General features: G+C 41.5%; 1 protein-coding gene across 2 annotated transcripts; it reads right to left on the reverse strand.

Annotated features, from left to right (window-relative positions):
- Nucleotides 1–205: 205 nt before the first annotated feature.
- On the reverse strand, nucleotides 206–7,914 carry LOC103701346 (putative methyltransferase PMT24). Of its 2 annotated transcripts, XM_008783374.6 has the most exons (9): nucleotides 7,592–7,914; nucleotides 5,322–6,606; nucleotides 5,081–5,230; nucleotides 4,178–4,448; nucleotides 3,988–4,098; nucleotides 3,160–3,337; nucleotides 2,789–3,061; nucleotides 1,415–1,609; nucleotides 206–708 (listed from the first exon to the last, which is right to left on the reverse strand). In XM_008783374.6, the coding sequence occupies exons 2-9, from the start codon at nucleotides 6,573–6,575 to the stop codon at nucleotides 480–482; spliced, it is 2,661 nt and encodes an 886-aa protein (XP_008781596.3). In that variant the 5' UTR covers nucleotides 6,576–6,606; nucleotides 7,592–7,914; the 3' UTR covers nucleotides 206–479. The 2 variants fall into 2 exon arrangements, with proteins under 2 accessions (XP_008781596.3, XP_038989435.3); XM_039133507.3 differs by lacking the exon at nucleotides 7,592–7,914 and having other exon boundaries at nucleotides 5,322–6,708.
- Between the last annotated feature and the right edge of the window lie 8,865 nt (nucleotides 7,915–16,779).

A 16,779-nucleotide genomic window follows, 5' to 3' on the forward strand; every position in this document is an offset into this window, starting at 1 on the left:
TGTACTTCAATAAATTTCATTTTTGAGATACCTGTTCTCTTCCATTCCATTAGAACAGTCGGCACTATTTCTGTGATTCCGAGGGGCACCACAACATCAATCATCTCATTGCAGAACTTAAGCCACCAAGAAGAACTAATAGTCTCTTAGAACCATTTCTCAGCCCCACCCCATTCACCAGCAAGAAACAAGTTACTACATGCGCTTTAGGCTCACCAAAGTATATTATACAAAAGATTCTTTTTCATCTTAATTAGGGTCTGCACCCCGTAGCATTACAGTATCCCTACACGCATCAGACCTAAGGTTCTGAAAGTGAACGCATTTACCAAAAACATAAGAACCAACAATCAACTTGTAACACATCACCTCTCAATTCTTGACAAGGAACCATCATGCAGGAAGCAAGCAGCAGAAACAGCTCAACGCCATATGGGTTAACTACCAAACAAATAACCTAACTAAATTTGTCATTCATTTTAAGAGATCGGTGTCGTGCTTGATGCTACTTCTTTTGGCCGCCACATTGTCTTCTGAACACAAAGCAATCCTTCATTATTCTTTGAGTAGGTCATTCTGATTTCCCAATGCAATGATTTTGCTATGCTCTCAACTTCGTTAATAATCTCTGCATTGTCCCTCACAAGTAGCTTCCCTTCTGGTCTCAATATCCGATCCACTTCGACAATTACTGGCAATAACTTGCACCTGCAAGGAAAAAGCACGGCCAGGCTAGAGATAACATTGTTGAAGAAAGAGGGAAGAGGGTCCTTTCAGTAGGTTCAGAATAGACTGATTGGCCACAGGAGACAGATCAGAAATATGATGAAAGAAGGGCATCAAAATATCTCACGTGCATCTAGTGTAATAAACGACAAAGTATCATCTCAAAAATTCTTCCAGCACCCATTTCCCGGCGCATGACGAGAAGGCAATCATAATTTTGACAGCATAACAGAAAAATACTACAACCTAGTTATGGAGATTCAAATCTTAAATGCCATGCTCACCAAATCTTTGATGATGTTGCCATTTTAGTCAGAAAGCCTAGATTTCTGTTTTCAGCCGCCAAGAAAATGTCCATTAACCCAATTGCAGTGTTCCAGTGACAAAGGACCCATCAAAGGGAGGTGGTTGTGATGGATATATACTAGTAATACTGACCAAGATAGTACCATGCGATGGAAATCATTTTAGTTCCCAAGGGATGAAAATTCTTAAAAATCAAATGTTGTCTTAAATTGTTTGAATTTGATGTGAACAAGTTCCCAATGCTGATTATGGATTCTACATGCTGAAAAAGGATAACAGAATATCTCATTAAGATCTTCATGCTTCTAGACTTGATGGATTAGTAGATATGCAAGAATAGTTTACAAAGCATGTGGAGTGGAGAATAATGTACATAGCTGACCTCTTCTTTAGCCTGGAAAATAGATGGTCTGCATGGAGAAGATCATATGTTCGGGGATAGGTACTGAATGATTCACACCAATCATGATACATCCCAAAAAATCCACGTTCATAAATAACAGGAAGGGTATCTGGTGAATCAATTGAGACAACATTCATAACCCACACCTTCTTGTCTCGCAACGCAGCGGCAAAACTGTCAAAAAGTATAACAAAAAGTACAATTACACAACTGCATAATAGGAGCTTTGAGAGTGAAGTGCATTCATCTTACAATTAGAACTCAAAGGCATGTTTACAAACAAAAGCATAATGATCGTGGGAGAAAATATGACTTAGACTTACTCAACAAAGTTCTGTCTGGAGATGGATGATATCATCTGGCAGTAACTAAACCAAAAGAACAATTTGATAGAGAAGAATAATAGGTAAAACTGCTGAGAGTCATGCTTGTGTACTTCAAACTCTAATTAAGACTCCTATAATTCTTTTACTCCTTTAACAAATGGTGGAAGGAAGCTTGTCTTCCTTCTCCAAATTTCTTCAAAAAGATATAGAAATAGTAGGTCGCCTTAGCTTTATATGAACATTAATTGCAAGATATAGCAAACACTAGTTCAACTTCAGCCAATTATTCAAGTAGTTCCATTATCAATAAGAAGGCATCCCAGTGCACATGGTCCCCACTGCTGCAAGGTCTGGGGAGGGTCAAATGTATGCAACCTTACCCCCGTAGAGAGGTTGTTTTTGTGTTTCGAACCCATAACACCCACGTCAAAATGGAGCAACCTTAGCTTGTGTGTCAAGGCCCGCCCTCTACTGAAAAATTTCATTATCAATCTACATAAGAATTTCTTGAAACGTGGCAAGTGATTACTAGAATAGTTCTAGTTAGTCCCGTATTTGCCAAAAACCGTAACCATCAAGCCATAGCACAACAGTGTGAGTTTGGCTTCATGAGCCCTGATTCAGCTCTTATTCATGTAAAGGGAAACCCCCAACATTCAAGCTTTTCAAATCCTTGCTAGTTCTATACCTGTGATATTAAAATAAGCAAGAACTAAGAAAATTTTGAACTATAATCATACCAGAATTACTGTAAGAGATGGATAATGCTCATTGTTCAAGCTCAAATACAAACTAGCAAACTCAGGTTAGACCATGATATTGACACACATTTAAGAGGGAAATTGTCAATATCGAGCAGATTGGTGATTTAGATATATGGTCTACTATTTCCAATAAAAACATTATGCAGCAGTTTCATGATAAAATATATTAAGAAGCAGAACCCTAGTATATGAGAAAAACTGCAAATATAATTTGAACCAAAAATTGTTACAGTGTGCTGCAAATATGCATGCTTTTTGCTTACCCTCCATATACAGATCTCATGTCCATGACATTCCTCACAGTGGTCCAGTTGATTCCCATTCCATTCAGATATGATTTGCTGACAACACGCCTCCAGTGTTCATAGTCTACTGCAAAGTCCTCGGGGGCAGGTTTACCATAAACCCCAACCTCTGAGCTATTTAGCCAGTAAGGTGCTTTTTCCAACCTTTGTGGCCATTCCTCTGGCCATTGAGACCCACGAACAGCAGGACTCACTGGCAGTTTGTGCATACATGCTTGCAAGGGGACATTCCTACGCAAATATTGACACATTTAAGGCACAGACATTGTAGGAGAATGAAGCAAGCAGGTGAAAGAAGCATAAAATCTATCTGTAAACAAGATGCTTACCAGGCTGCATCCGGATCATCAGATTCTTGGCAGAACGGAGGGTTGTTTTCCGTTCTTTTCTCATAGCACTCGTTATTGGTAGGCTTTCTATATACTGCTAAACCCACTTGGTTGACAATATCCCTTCCTGTTTTGTTCACCATTTCCCAGCACATGGACTTTGTCAGCCAAGACATAGCTGTCATCAATTTCCACATAAATCAAAAGTTAGTGCTGCCCTCAGCCTGGTAACCCAGTATCTTCTGCTCTCCAATGAAAGTAACAACTAGAATTGAATGGATAATCTTAAATTCTAGAGGCTCATAACTCATCAATAGGTATTATTCTATCCAATAGCCTAGGAAAATCAAAATTATATGGTAGATTTCGAGGTTCTCTTGCCAGCAGTTTGTTTTTAAAATTGAATTAATAGACAAGTAACAGCAAAATAATTGGACTGGGTGATTTTATAGAATTCAGAATAAGAGCATGATTTTCATAAATTTATGGTCTTATAGATGCACCCATGAAACACATAAATGCAATCAGTTTTCTGGTGGTGTAGATTAGCACTAGCCTATACAGCAGAAAGAGTCCTATATTATAAAGTGGCTCTTGAGAGTCGAAAGCCTAGGCCAGCTTCATCTTGAGATACTTAAGGTTAATTTTGTGTAAGGATTAAAATGTGAAATAAATTATTGTTCTAAAGAAATGAGTTCAACAATCTGTCTTCAGACTTCTAGCTATCATTAGCCTTTGCAATCCTTTTCTTCGCAACTCTACGTCAGATTTCCATGTATAATTGAAAACATAAAAAGGAAAAAAGGAAGAGAAAATGAAAAGGAATACCATTCCAGATTTCAACATCATCTTGAATTTTTTGGTACACTGGAGTAGCAGACCACACAAAGTAACCGCCAGGCCGCAACAGCCGATTGATCTCCAGCAAAAGCATTCCACCTGTAAGTCACCATATCAGTAATCTCAAAGCTAGAACATCTACAAAACAAAGAAAGTTAATGTTAAACATTGAAAGTACCTTCAGTGTGCCATGGGACCCTACAACGTGCACAGTGAACAACATCGAAGACCCTGCTTGGGAAAGGAAGTCTCTTGGTGCCCATGACTGCTGAGATAGCAGGAATTCCTCTTTCAAGAGCAAATTGCACTTGGGCCTCATGCTCGTCCTTAGGAGCAAATGACATGGTAAGCACATCTCTTTCAAAAAGATAGCCTCCAAAGCTAGCCACTCCACAGCCGACATCCAATACAACACGGCTTTTCTTCCCCCATGCTACATCAGGCACAGACTGCAACCAAGGAAAAAGGATAATGGCATCATGCTATGCATGCCCGAAAAGAAATTCCAGTAAAAAAATATTATTTTTTGAAAGGCAGAACTTCGAAAACTATTTACAGACTATATAAGTATCAAAGGAAAATAAAAAACTACATCTACAAAATCAAAGTTGGAAAACAAGACAGTGTGCAACATTAATTGAGCCATAAGTGAACATGTTTATGTGAAGGAGGTTTACGGACTGTATACTTCCTTATACTCAATACACGCGATATAGGATCAACCAGGAATGGAGGAAATATCTCATGGAAAGATCATGATTCTGCTGCAGGCAATTTGTAAAACATAAGCACTCATAAGCAGATACACCAGCCACATACAAATAAACAATGGACAAAAGATACGAGCACATTAACAAGGCATCTTCCCAGTAAAACTGTTTTAATGGAAACCGTAAATGAAAATTGACTGCATGATGTCTTGGATGAGAGTAACGGGTACATAAATTGATCATTGCCGGAAAGAGGACAATCCAGATGACTATGAACCACGAAAAATTTGATTAGCAATGAAAGACAAAGTACCATAGTGAGACACGAAAATGGTCTATGAAGCAAGAGTATAAAAAGCTAAGAAGCAAACCTCCTTGATGAAATCGATGTAGCGGATTGCACCATTCTTGAATTGAGTTCCACCACCAGGAAAAGTAAGGTATTCTCCAGTAACCTTTACCCAATTTTGGTGCCCCTTAAAATCAGCAAGCGTGGTATGAGGGACATTGTGGTACCATATCTGCAGTACATTTTAAAATTATGTATTTTTTTATGTGATTCTAAAACATGAAGCGGTTATTAGTACAAAAAACTGCTGATGTATCATATACCTTATCCCTGCTATTCGGCCATGCAATTTGCTGTTTATATCCTTCTGGAAGCGGGACAAGGCAGGTTGGTGCCTCATCAGGACAATGCCTTTCTCGATGTTGGAAGTGCTTAGTGGACCGAAGCTTCTTGATAGCTTCCTCATTGTCCAGGCAAGGTATATAATCAAATGCAGCAGTGACATTACAAAGTTTCCAACTGTATGCCACATTTTGTCCCTTTGATGAAGCAGCTTGCACTTCCTTCTCATTCCTCGACTCCACAGCTTGAGTAGACCATGCCCCATTCTGAGTATTGGTCTCATTTAGAAGCTCTGACTGAGTCGCATCAGGAAACACCTCGCCTGGAGGTTGATCCTTTGTCTGGTTCCCACTTTTGATGTCTCTAGAATTTTGTTTAGCATCCTTGTCTTGGTTTTGCCCAACCTTCTGCTCTAACTGGCCTTGATCCTTTCCGTCCTGCACTTTATCACCATCAGGTTCCTCTTCTTGCACATTTATCTTGTCACGGTCAGATTGTTGTTGCTCGTTGCTTTTGGTTTCATCAGCATTCTGTTCAAAGTTATTGGTTTGCTTATCACTTGCAGTTTCATCGATATTACTGTCTGTGTTGTTGTCATCTTGCTGTTGCTCATTGTCATTAGATTCAACAGAATTTTGTTCTGGATTCTTGTTTTGATCATCATTTGCTGTTTCATCAGGATTTCTGTCTTTGTTATCTTCCTGTTCATTGGCCGTGTTTTCAGCAGAATTTTGTTCTTTGCTTTTGTCTTGTCCATCTTCCTGACCAGCGGTATTCATGTCACCACCCTCTGAATTTGTGTCTTCACCTTTCTTAGCTATCTCTCCACCTTCACCTTTCCCATTTTCATCATTATAGGTCCGACCATTTGATGCATTATCTGAATCATCCTCTGTACTTTCTTGGGTCCTCTTTTCAGTTGTTTTCTCTGGCACATTCTGGTCCTGGGTCGGCTCAGAATCAGGTTCATTTGGAGACTTATCCTCATCGATGTTGGCATCCTTTTTCATCGCACCATCAGGTATGTCTCCTGAACTATCCTCGAATTGCTTAGAATCAGTCTGAGAAACCCGTTGTTTGCTCCCTGATGAAGACATGTCGACAGGAACTACAGTTGATGATGTCATCATCCATACCCCGACCAAGCAAAGAGCAACAAACACGACGAGGGTTGCCGTCGAGCATTGCGACGACGGCCTCCTATTGTCCATCCGTGGGCTTCTCCCAAATGCCATTATACATAAAGACTACGCTTAAAGAATATATCTGAAACAGTGAAGAAAAATAGTCAAAAATGAAGATCGATTCATTACTGTTCCGACTCCATCTCCACATCAATTCGACACAACTAATACAAAATTCTTGATAACTAATGGAGATGTAAAAATATACCGTAGCAAAGGAGATATTCCTGAACCAAGAAATTTAAACAGAATATTAGCCAAACTCAACAGATCTACTAAGACTGCAGCAGAAAAGAAATGACTCAACCTATTACCCCCAGATTTCAAAATGTCAGTCTTATAAAGGAAAGTCCCCATTGTTGAAAAGGACAAGGCTCGCTAACTAAGAAACCAAATTTCCACCATAGAGATTGGCCATTCCATCAGACAAACATATAGATAATAACCTTAACAAAGAGCAGATTATAACAACAGCAAAGCAACAGAATGCCTGATCGATTAACGAGCTCTTGATTTCTATAGAAGACATGCAGCTAGAGAATATTATTAGCAAGCAATGAGATTATAAACACCACAGCACATAGGTAGAAGAAAACTTCCGCATTGTATTAATCTCAACAGATACAAAGGAAAAGAGTGAAATCTGAAAATAAAAACTGATAGATCATTAAATAGATCAAAGAAATTAATCCATGGAGCCATAATATCGAAAATTTAAACTTGCATTATGAAAACTTAAACGCCCCAGATCTGCATCAAATCTTACCGTTGCATTAAAAGATACAAATTATTTCAAGTGGAATACCCCAAGACAAAAAGAAATTCACCTAAGCTCCTACCATCCAACAAAATAACACTCCGAACCTTAAAAGAAATCCACACAAATGCATGATTTTCACAAATGTCACAAAAAACAATAGCATTGGCCACGACATAAATCCCGCATAGAATCCATCAGAGAATCTAGAAGATCCATCTAAAAAGCATTTTAAAATCCCAAAATTCCAGGAAGACGAGGAATAGATGCACAATTAAAGATATCAAAAGCAGAGAAGATCAGGATTTACCTTCAGCTGGAAGCACTCTGGATCTGGAAAAAATAGAAGGAAAAAAAGATGAGAAAATAAGGGTTTCGCCGATCGCGAGAATGGCAGAGAGGAGTCGGTCCTTAATAAAAGCTGAGCGGCTACCTTCTAAGCGTTCCTTTCATAAAAAAAACCAAAAAAAGAAGAAGAAAAAAGGAAGAAGAAATTTTCTAATTTAAACATTCCATTTTTGCTGTGAAAAATATCTACCATGTATTTCGACATTTTGAGGAAACTTTTTTCGGGAAAAAAAGAGAGAGAGAGAGAGAGAATTTCTTTCGTTTTATATTTATTTTTCGGATGGCGGGGAAACGGACGAGGGAGTAGGAGCGAGGGAGAGGTGGCTGGCCACACGAGGCCCGTTTTTGAAGGGGCTTTGTGTCAGGTGTTCCTCCAGAAGAGTTTAACGACGGAAGCTGAATCGAAGACGAGAAAAGGTTGGCTGACGTCAGCAAGCGTTTTCGTGTCCTGTTTTGGGGAAAGACGAGGTTAAGGTAAGGTGAAGCGGAGGGAGAGGAGAAGGGTGTGAGGTATGGAGGGGACAGAATACCGGCTAACAGCAAGGACTCTGTTACCTGAAACCGACAGGAAGTGGATTGACGGAAATGCCCTCAATCCAATTATTCAATCAATCCATAACGTGATGATTCTACTTAGCATGTCGCACGTGGGAATATCGATAGTTGAAATATTTTGGAAAATCCATGCAAAATTGGATTTAAAATTCAGCATAAATTAGTAAACTAGATATCTTCGCATTCGTAATCATATATTGTAAGGAAATATCACAAATGATTTTGTGAATGTAGACCCATAAAGAGGAACAGGTTTAGTATTTTTTCTAGAATGATAAGACAAAGAATAATCACTTATAAAAAATAGTTTTATTTTTATTTTTAGGATACTAAAAGATGCAAAATTCTTTATGTGTCAAATGTACGGCTAGATGTATTTCTGCTGATTTATGATATAGGTGATAAATTTGGATGGATGTGTATATTTTTTTGGGGAATTTGCTTCGCGGTCCAAAATTAGACCCCTGTATAACGAATAGTCCCTGTTGACTGTGCATTTAATAAGCGGTCCATTGACATATCAAATCTCATAAGGAGACCAAAATACCCCTGACCTGTTTCCTCTTCCGTCGTTCCTCGTATGCATGTGTTCATTTGAACGAGCCCTATTCAAAGTTCACCAATTCCAGCCCTCGTTCGTCCCCAATCTTCATATCCTAATCCTCTCTTCCGACGGAAAGAATTCCATAAAAATCTCGCCCAATTCCGCTTGATTTGAACGCCCCGGTTTCGAACCCTAGAACTGCAAATCACTTCCCAACGGTACTCGATCTTTCTCTTTTCCCCTGTTTAGCCGTTCCCCTTTGGAAAAGTAGAACCCTTCCGATCCGATTGTGAGGAGCAAGGCCCGCCTCGGAGTCGACCTTCGATCCGACTTCGCCCTGTTCGTTTGTAGCGGAAGCTTAGGTGGACATTGGTCTCTCCAACCTTCTAATAGTCGTCTCTGCATTCCTTCAACAGGTTTGTCACCGCATACTTTCTCGAATAATGTATTGAACACGGACGTGATATGCAGTATTGTACGGCATTCCAGGTAGTTGTTGGAATGGTCCAGTGGTTTTGCGGGATTAATGGACAGAGAGGTTGTGGTAGCACATTTGAGAAATTTGTTGTGGAAAATTTCTTCCATTCCGTGCTAATTGTGTACTTTGTTTTAGTTTTTAGGATGATTTATTTTTTGTTGATATTATCAAAAACATAATTTGTAACTATATTTGTGATGCAGAAATCTAAGATGGCCCCAAAGCAGAGTATCGGCAAAAAATCCTCTGTTGGCCCGAGTACTATGGTTAATGGAAGATATTATTTCACCCACTTTGTAAATTTTATGGTCACCCTAATCCCATTCATGTCTGATGAACAGAAGGAAAGAATTCGTGGCACTCCATTTGGGCACATGCTAGGTCTACCGTATATAAAACAGAGTAGGCCTGTCTTGGACACATTGCTCTCCCTTTGGGATAATGTTGAGGAGGGTTTTTGGTTTGGCAGGGTTATAGTGCCTTTTGTAGGGACTGATTTCGCACTAATCCTTGGTTTGAGTGCAACGGGTGATGAGGTGCAACTGCATAGGAAGGGGAGGGTTACGTGTGACCTCATCACCCGATTTTTTGATGGTGACCACCAGAAAGCCAGTAGAGATGCAATTAAAAGTAGATTACAAGTCCTTGTCGGTAAGAGCAGTCGACAAGATGTGGAGGATTTTACAAAATTATGGGTTCTTTATCTTTTTGGGACTATCCTCTTCCCAACCGTACGCTACTATGTCCCTAAGACATTATGTTCATATGTCAATGATTTAGACCGCTTAGGTTCGTATAGTTGGGGTCTTGCCGTTTTCTCTTTTCTTCGGCAGCAAATACCTAGTCTAGCTGATAGTGTGAAGACTAGAAACGTCACAGGCCAAGGGGTTGGTAGATACATGGATGGCTGCACGGTCGCCTTGGTGGTAAGCATCATAAGATGTTTTTTTTATATTTCATTGTTACGATATATATATTTAGATGTAATTTGATGTTTACAATGCATTTTTGGCAGGTATGGGCTGTTGAGCATGCTAACAGCATTGTTGGAAGGCACCGGCCACCGTTCATGTATCCACGTCTCGTACGCTGGAACAACACCCCATTTCCCCGCAGGGTGGACGTGATTGCGGATGTTATGAAAAATTTAAAACGATTTGATGTTTGAATGTTGAATTCTTACATTGGAAATATTTTAACTTGTACGTTAATTTAATGTTCGAAACTTCGAATGCTTTAGGTTATTGAGAAGTTAGAACCAAGAGAGGAGGAGTTGCACCTTCTCTCAGCTGGAAGGCCACAATTACGTGTGCCTGATGAGAGGCGTGCGGAGACAGAACATCAACAATCCGTGCATGACGGAACTCAGGTATTAGCAGCTTACTGTGACATAGCATTTACAAACACAAATATATGCACTTTTGAATTGGCATGCACTTTTCACTTGTCGGCACATAGTTCAAGTCTGCACACATTGATGTATGCCTACAGTTTGTTCAATTCATACAAGCTAATTCATTATTGTGTTGTTTTAGATTCCGTCATCCAGCCAAAGTGATCGACATCCACTGCGGAAAATTCACACACGTATCACAGTGCTTGAGACGTGTTTGGTACAACATGGTTTTAGTTTAGCAGACCCTCATCCTATTGGGGATGTTGAGAATACCCGCATAGAACAGCTCGATAAGAGGGTGTCGACAATAGAGAAGGTCCTACGAGATAAGGGCCTTCTGGTTGATGACAAACCTGGTGAGCATGCTACTGTTCCTCCTGAGGTAAGCATGCTTCCTCTGTATAAGGTCTGACAAGTTAACTACCAGTTCTAGTATGAATCGACTTGCTTGATTTAAACAACCTCTTCCTTGGTTACGTGAAGGAGCATACTACAGTTGATCCACCTATTCACGACGATGCTCTTCAGAAAGATCATATGCAGCATAATGCTGATTCGGTGGAGGTATGTAATTTTTTGGTACGTAGTGTTCGCAGTTTTTAGAATGGTAGTATAAATTGTCTTGAAATGCATTTTCAAATCAGGTTATTTCGTCCACTGATGCTGAAGCTAAGAAGAAACAGAGAGCTCTCAGGTCATATGTGTCCTCCTTATGCAAGTGCGTGAAGCTGGGAGCACGCGAGCGCAAGCCATCGGAGAAAGCGAAGGCCATATCAGACCAGCCAAAGACCTATAAAAGGGCTAAAAAAAGGGTCAAAGTTGCCGAAAATAGTGAGGTTTGTACGGGAATTACTATTGTGTCCGAGGATTCGCCCGCTCGGTCAACCAACATATTCGACCCACCGACAAGTTCATTAATGGAGCTCCAAAAATCGGCTCCAACATGGGAGGAAACCTCTCCTCCGGGAGCGGTATAGAATTGTTGTCTCGTCCATATGTGTTTATTTATCCATATTGAATTTATTGAACTTAGCATATAGTGTCGTCCACTAAAGTTAACGATGTTCAGAGAGTGGCACTGAAACGTAGCTTTCATGGGAAGGGGACAAGTATACTCCCTATTAGGTATGAAGAAGCTATTAAATTCTTCCTCGAAGAACATGAGTTTGGGTAAGTTAATTATATTAATTGACCGTTTTTCATAATTATCGCATTTCAAGTTTCTTAAACATAATTGTGTTATGTAGGGATATAATATGGGAGGACGAAGATCGTACCAAACCTGCATGCAGCCCTGATGCCTTAGTGCAGCTCCTGCATGACAAGGCACTACGGAGTGACGTATGCTCCTACAATGAACTACTACTGCAAATTGTAATTTGGTACTAAGTGCGTACTTCTTTTATTGCGTACAGGTAATCAATGTGTACTTTCGCATTTTGGAGCTTCTGCCTCGTGCCACTAATGAGATTATTGACAATCCATGTTTATATTTGCGCTGCGAGATCCAGGTTTTGAATTACTGCTCATGATGTCTCGTTCTTACATTTTTCCAATTGAAATTCAGCGTGCCAACTAAGCTGTGTTAAATAAATTGTATGCAGGCTGCCGTGCTCCAGCATCTACCATTGGATTACCTCTCAATTACCACTGATGTTACCAAAAGAATCATAGAGTCATTGCTGCCCAGTATTCAAACATGGCTTTGGGAATTCAGATGTGCCGATCTTCAAAAGTGTAGATATCTCTTCATTCCGATGAATACGGGATGGCATTGGTATCTACTTTCGCTGGACTTGAAGGACCAGCGTTTCGAATGCTACAACTCCTTGTGGAGTTTCGACGTTGGGGTGGACGCTGTTAGATATGTTGGTATCACTTGTGAAACCTAATATTACTGAGAACCTTCTTTAGCAGGCGTATGTTCTTAAAATTTTGCATTCTTCACATTATTACAGGCTTCTTTTGTGAGATCGTGGCTAAACGACGTTGTCGGATTTCGTATCCCAGAATTAGCATATTCTGAAATTCGACAATGTGCACAACAACGAAATGATAGTGTTGACTGCGGGGCATACATGCTTATGTTTGCAGAGGGACTTACCCGAGGCAGCACGAGACCATTAAAGGAAGAATTGAAGGATCCATCTTTATACAGGAGCTGGGCTGCAGGGAGTATTCTATTGCACTCCGGGAGCGTTGCCAGAGTTAGGTTTAGGTCAATGTACCCTGGGAAGACTTGTATAGAGAAATCGTAGACTACGTGTTGTATCACATGAATGCAAATTAGTTGTAAAACTTGATTGTAAATGTGTTATAAAGGATGTTTGTCCAACTGTAATTTTTTTGTTCTCTGTAATAAAACATTTTCAGACATAATATCATTATTCCCTGCAAAGTCCTTATTTATTGGCAATTTTTCCAACTCCCTGTCATGCTCATCGCTTAAACGAAAAGTCTACGGTGACTTATTAAACTGAGCCACTTAAAAATCGATTTCTACAGTACGAGTTTATCGTAACAATATCATCCCGCACAAAAGTAACAATGATATGCATCAACATTTGTGGTTTCATAAAGCGTGTCGGAGTTTGAGAAACTGTCTTCGCCTAACATTCATGTGGTTGAATCCTAAATTCAGAGGTCGACACTGGCACACCACGAGTCGAGTCTGGCACAGCATCCTAAATTCAGAGGTCGACATTTGTTCGCGACGAGTCAAGCTAACTCACCAGCCACTCTTAAGGGATGCAAACCTGAATGTCCGGAGGTCGACTCTGGCACACCAGCCACTCTCTGTGTTGGCTCTGTGCCACTTAAGGGGTCGACTCGCCATTCACTGGGGTCGACTCCCTTAGACTGGAGTCGACCCCAGCACACCAGGCACTCTTTAAGGGTCGACTCCCTTATGTCCAGAGGTCGACTCCAGTCTGCCTGAGGTCGACACTTAGGCTCTGGCTGTTTTTGGGTGCTCTCTGTCTTGCCTCTGTGCCACTTAAGGGGTCGACTCGCCATTCACTGGAGTCGACTCCCTTAGACTGGAGTCGACCCCAGCACACCAGGCACTCTTAAGGGTCGACTCCCTTATGTCCAGAGGTTGACTCCAGTCTGCCTGAGGTCGACACTTAGGCTCTGGCTGTTTTTGGGTGCTCTCTGTCTTGCCTCTGTGCCACTTAAGGGGTCGACTCGCCATTCACTGGAGTCGACTCCCTTAGACTGGAGTCGACCCCAGCACACCAGGCACTCTTAAGGGTCGACTCCCTTATGTCCAGAGGTCGACTCCAGTCTGCCTGAGGTCGACACTTAGGCTCTGGCTGTTTTTGGGTGCTCTCTGTCTTGCCTCTGTGCCACTTAAGGGGTCGACTTGCCATTCACTGGAGTCGACTCCCTTATGTCCAGAGGTCGACTCCAGTATGCCTGAGGTCGACACTTATGCGTCGCTGGCTGTTTTTGGGTGCTCTCTGTCTTGGCTCTGTGCCACTTAAGGGGTCGACTCGCCAATCACTGGGGTCGACTCCCTTAATCTAGTTAACTTTTATTTCTTTCCCCTTTTTTAGCAATCTTCTGGATGTTACGAATACACAATTACCATAGAATCAAAATATCATTATACAAGCCATGTTGGTCAAAAATAGAACATTTCATTGCACTTGTAGACATTACATAAATATATTACAATGAGTCTCCTCGAGACCTATTAAACTCTTGCAGACAAAATAACCTTAGTTTCTAGGAAAAGAAGAAATCATGGGGCAGTGAAACTCGAAGAAGCTCTTGGCAGTCTCCCCAATACAAGACCCAGAACCTCTGAAACTTTCTGCAGAATGGCTGCAACTTCAGAGTTGGACTGGAGATAGGACTTGTTCAGGTCAGCTAAAGTCTGATTGATCTTATGAAGTGATTGTAGAAGTTTGTCGCATACATCCTGTGCATTTTCATTCAGATTCTCCATGTCCTTTCTGACAGATTGTTGAAGCTTTTTTGTCTCCTCTTCTATGTCCACAAATCTCTGGTACTGTCCTTGAACAAGACATCGAAGACTGACCATTTCCGCCCTCATTTCAGCGACCAATTCACACACGGTTGCGTTGGAAGGTACCAAGTCTGTACAAGCAACATCTCTAGAATTTCTTAGCTCTTGCACGATATCATTCCTTAGTGCTCTGAACTGCTCAGCACTAAGTCTAACTTCAGTGGGCTGCTGAGTTTGGGCAATTGGTTCTTCAGTGGGAGGATGAAATGATTCTTCATTTTCGACAGGTCGCTGCTCTTCTCTATGGCACGCACTGCTCTTCCCTTCATCTTTTCTTATCCACTGACCATCTTTCTTACGAAAACCCATTCGATGTAGCGACCGGTCATTGTAAGTATCCCAATGACCAAGAGTTGTAGATGGTTCCCCTTCAGTATTTACACCGAACTCCTCGAAGACTAAGGTTAAGAGCATTCCATATGGCAAGGATGCCTTAGCTCTAGAGGCAGACTCTACCATGTGTCTAATCATCAGGTGAGGTAAACTAAGGGGGCTACCGTTCAGAATGTGGAACATAACAAGAATATCTCTTTCGGACACAAAATCAAACCTACCTGTTTTCGGAAAGAGGATTCGGCTAACAATATGATGTAATAGTCGATTTTCCACACTAAGTCGGTTGGCCGAAATTTGCTCAAGTGGACTAACATTTTCTGTGCCAAGAAGATATTGAATGCCCAACACTCTATTTTCTAAAAAATCTTCGGTTGAACCAGAGGTTGGGATGTTCACAAGACTCCCTAGGATTTCCGGGTTTAGCAGAATTGGGGTTTTGTTTACCACACTTTCAATGCTAGCAATTCCGGTTTTGAGATTGGCATAGAATTGGCGAACAAGGTTCGGGTACGTCGGAATGTCAAGGGAACATAGGGTTTCCCAACCCATGGCTTTCAGCTTCAGACCTATGGTAAAACCCTGGGCTTCTAAGAAGTCGAAATCTATTTTCCTACCGAGAGAAACACGACGAGTTACCAAGGGTACTTGCCTAGGAGGAGATGGAGCATGCGGACGAGGAGGAGGAACGTCGTTTCTTGCCTTGGACCTTCGCTCGATTGCTTCCGGAACATTACTTCTCTTCTTTGAAGGCCGCACGACCTGCTTCCTCGGCATGGCGACGGATGGATGATAGGTAGAGAGGAGGGAAGTAAGGAATTGGACGAACGAAGAGACGCAAGGAGCACGGGAAGGGAACTTAGGTCGACTCCACGAAAATAGAAGGGAAGAGGGAGTCGATTGACCTCAGGTTTTATTTCCTTATTGGAGTTACGGGTCGACCTCAGGCAGCCCGAGTCGACTCCTACGAAATGGAGTCGACTCCCTCTTGATGAGAGGTCGACTCGTAGCTTGGCTGCGTACACAGGCGCTATTTGGTATACTCTGAGAGAGTTATGGGGTCGACTCCAAATATCAGTCGGGTCGACTCAATCGTAATAACTGTGTTCTTAGAGAAGCTAACTGTGTTCCCAGAAAAGCTAACTGTGTTCCCAGACAGCATGCTAACTGTGTTCCCAGAGAAGCTAACTATGTTCCCCGACAAGCTAACTGTGTTCCCAGACAGCATGCTAACTGTGTTCCCAGAGAAGCTAACTGTGTTCCCAGACAAGCTAACCGTGTTCCCAGAAACAAGCTAACTGTGTTCCCAGAGAAGCTAACTGTGTTCCCAGACAAGCTAACTGTGTTCCCAGACAGCATGCTAACTGTGTTCCCAGAGAAGCTAACTGTGTTCCCAGACAAGCTAACTGTGTTCCCAGACACTCCATAACTGTGTTCCCAGATAAGCTAACTGTGTTCCCAGACAGCATGCTAACTGTGTTCCCAGACAAGCTAACTGTGTTCCCAGAGAAGCTAACTGTGTTCCCAGACAAGCTAATTGTGTTCCCAGACAGCATGCTAACTGTGTTCCCAGAGAAGCTAACTGTGTTTCCAGAAACAAGCTAACTGTGTTCCCAGAGAAGCTAACTGTGTTCCCAGACAAGCTAACTGTGTTCCCAGAAACAAGCTAACTGTGTTCCCAGAGAAGCTAACTGTGTTCCCAGACAAGCTAACTGTGTTCCCAGACAGCATGCTAACTGTGTTCCCAGAGAAGCTAACTGTGTTCCCAGACAAGCTAACTGTGTTCCCAGACACTCCATAACTGTGTTCCC

This window comes from Phoenix dactylifera, chromosome 4, assembly GCF_051530095.1.
Source record: "Phoenix dactylifera cultivar Ajwa chromosome 4, Ajwa_hap1_PhDact_Kaust_v1.1, whole genome shotgun sequence".
NCBI lineage: Eukaryota > Viridiplantae > Streptophyta > Magnoliopsida > Arecales > Arecaceae > Phoenix > Phoenix dactylifera.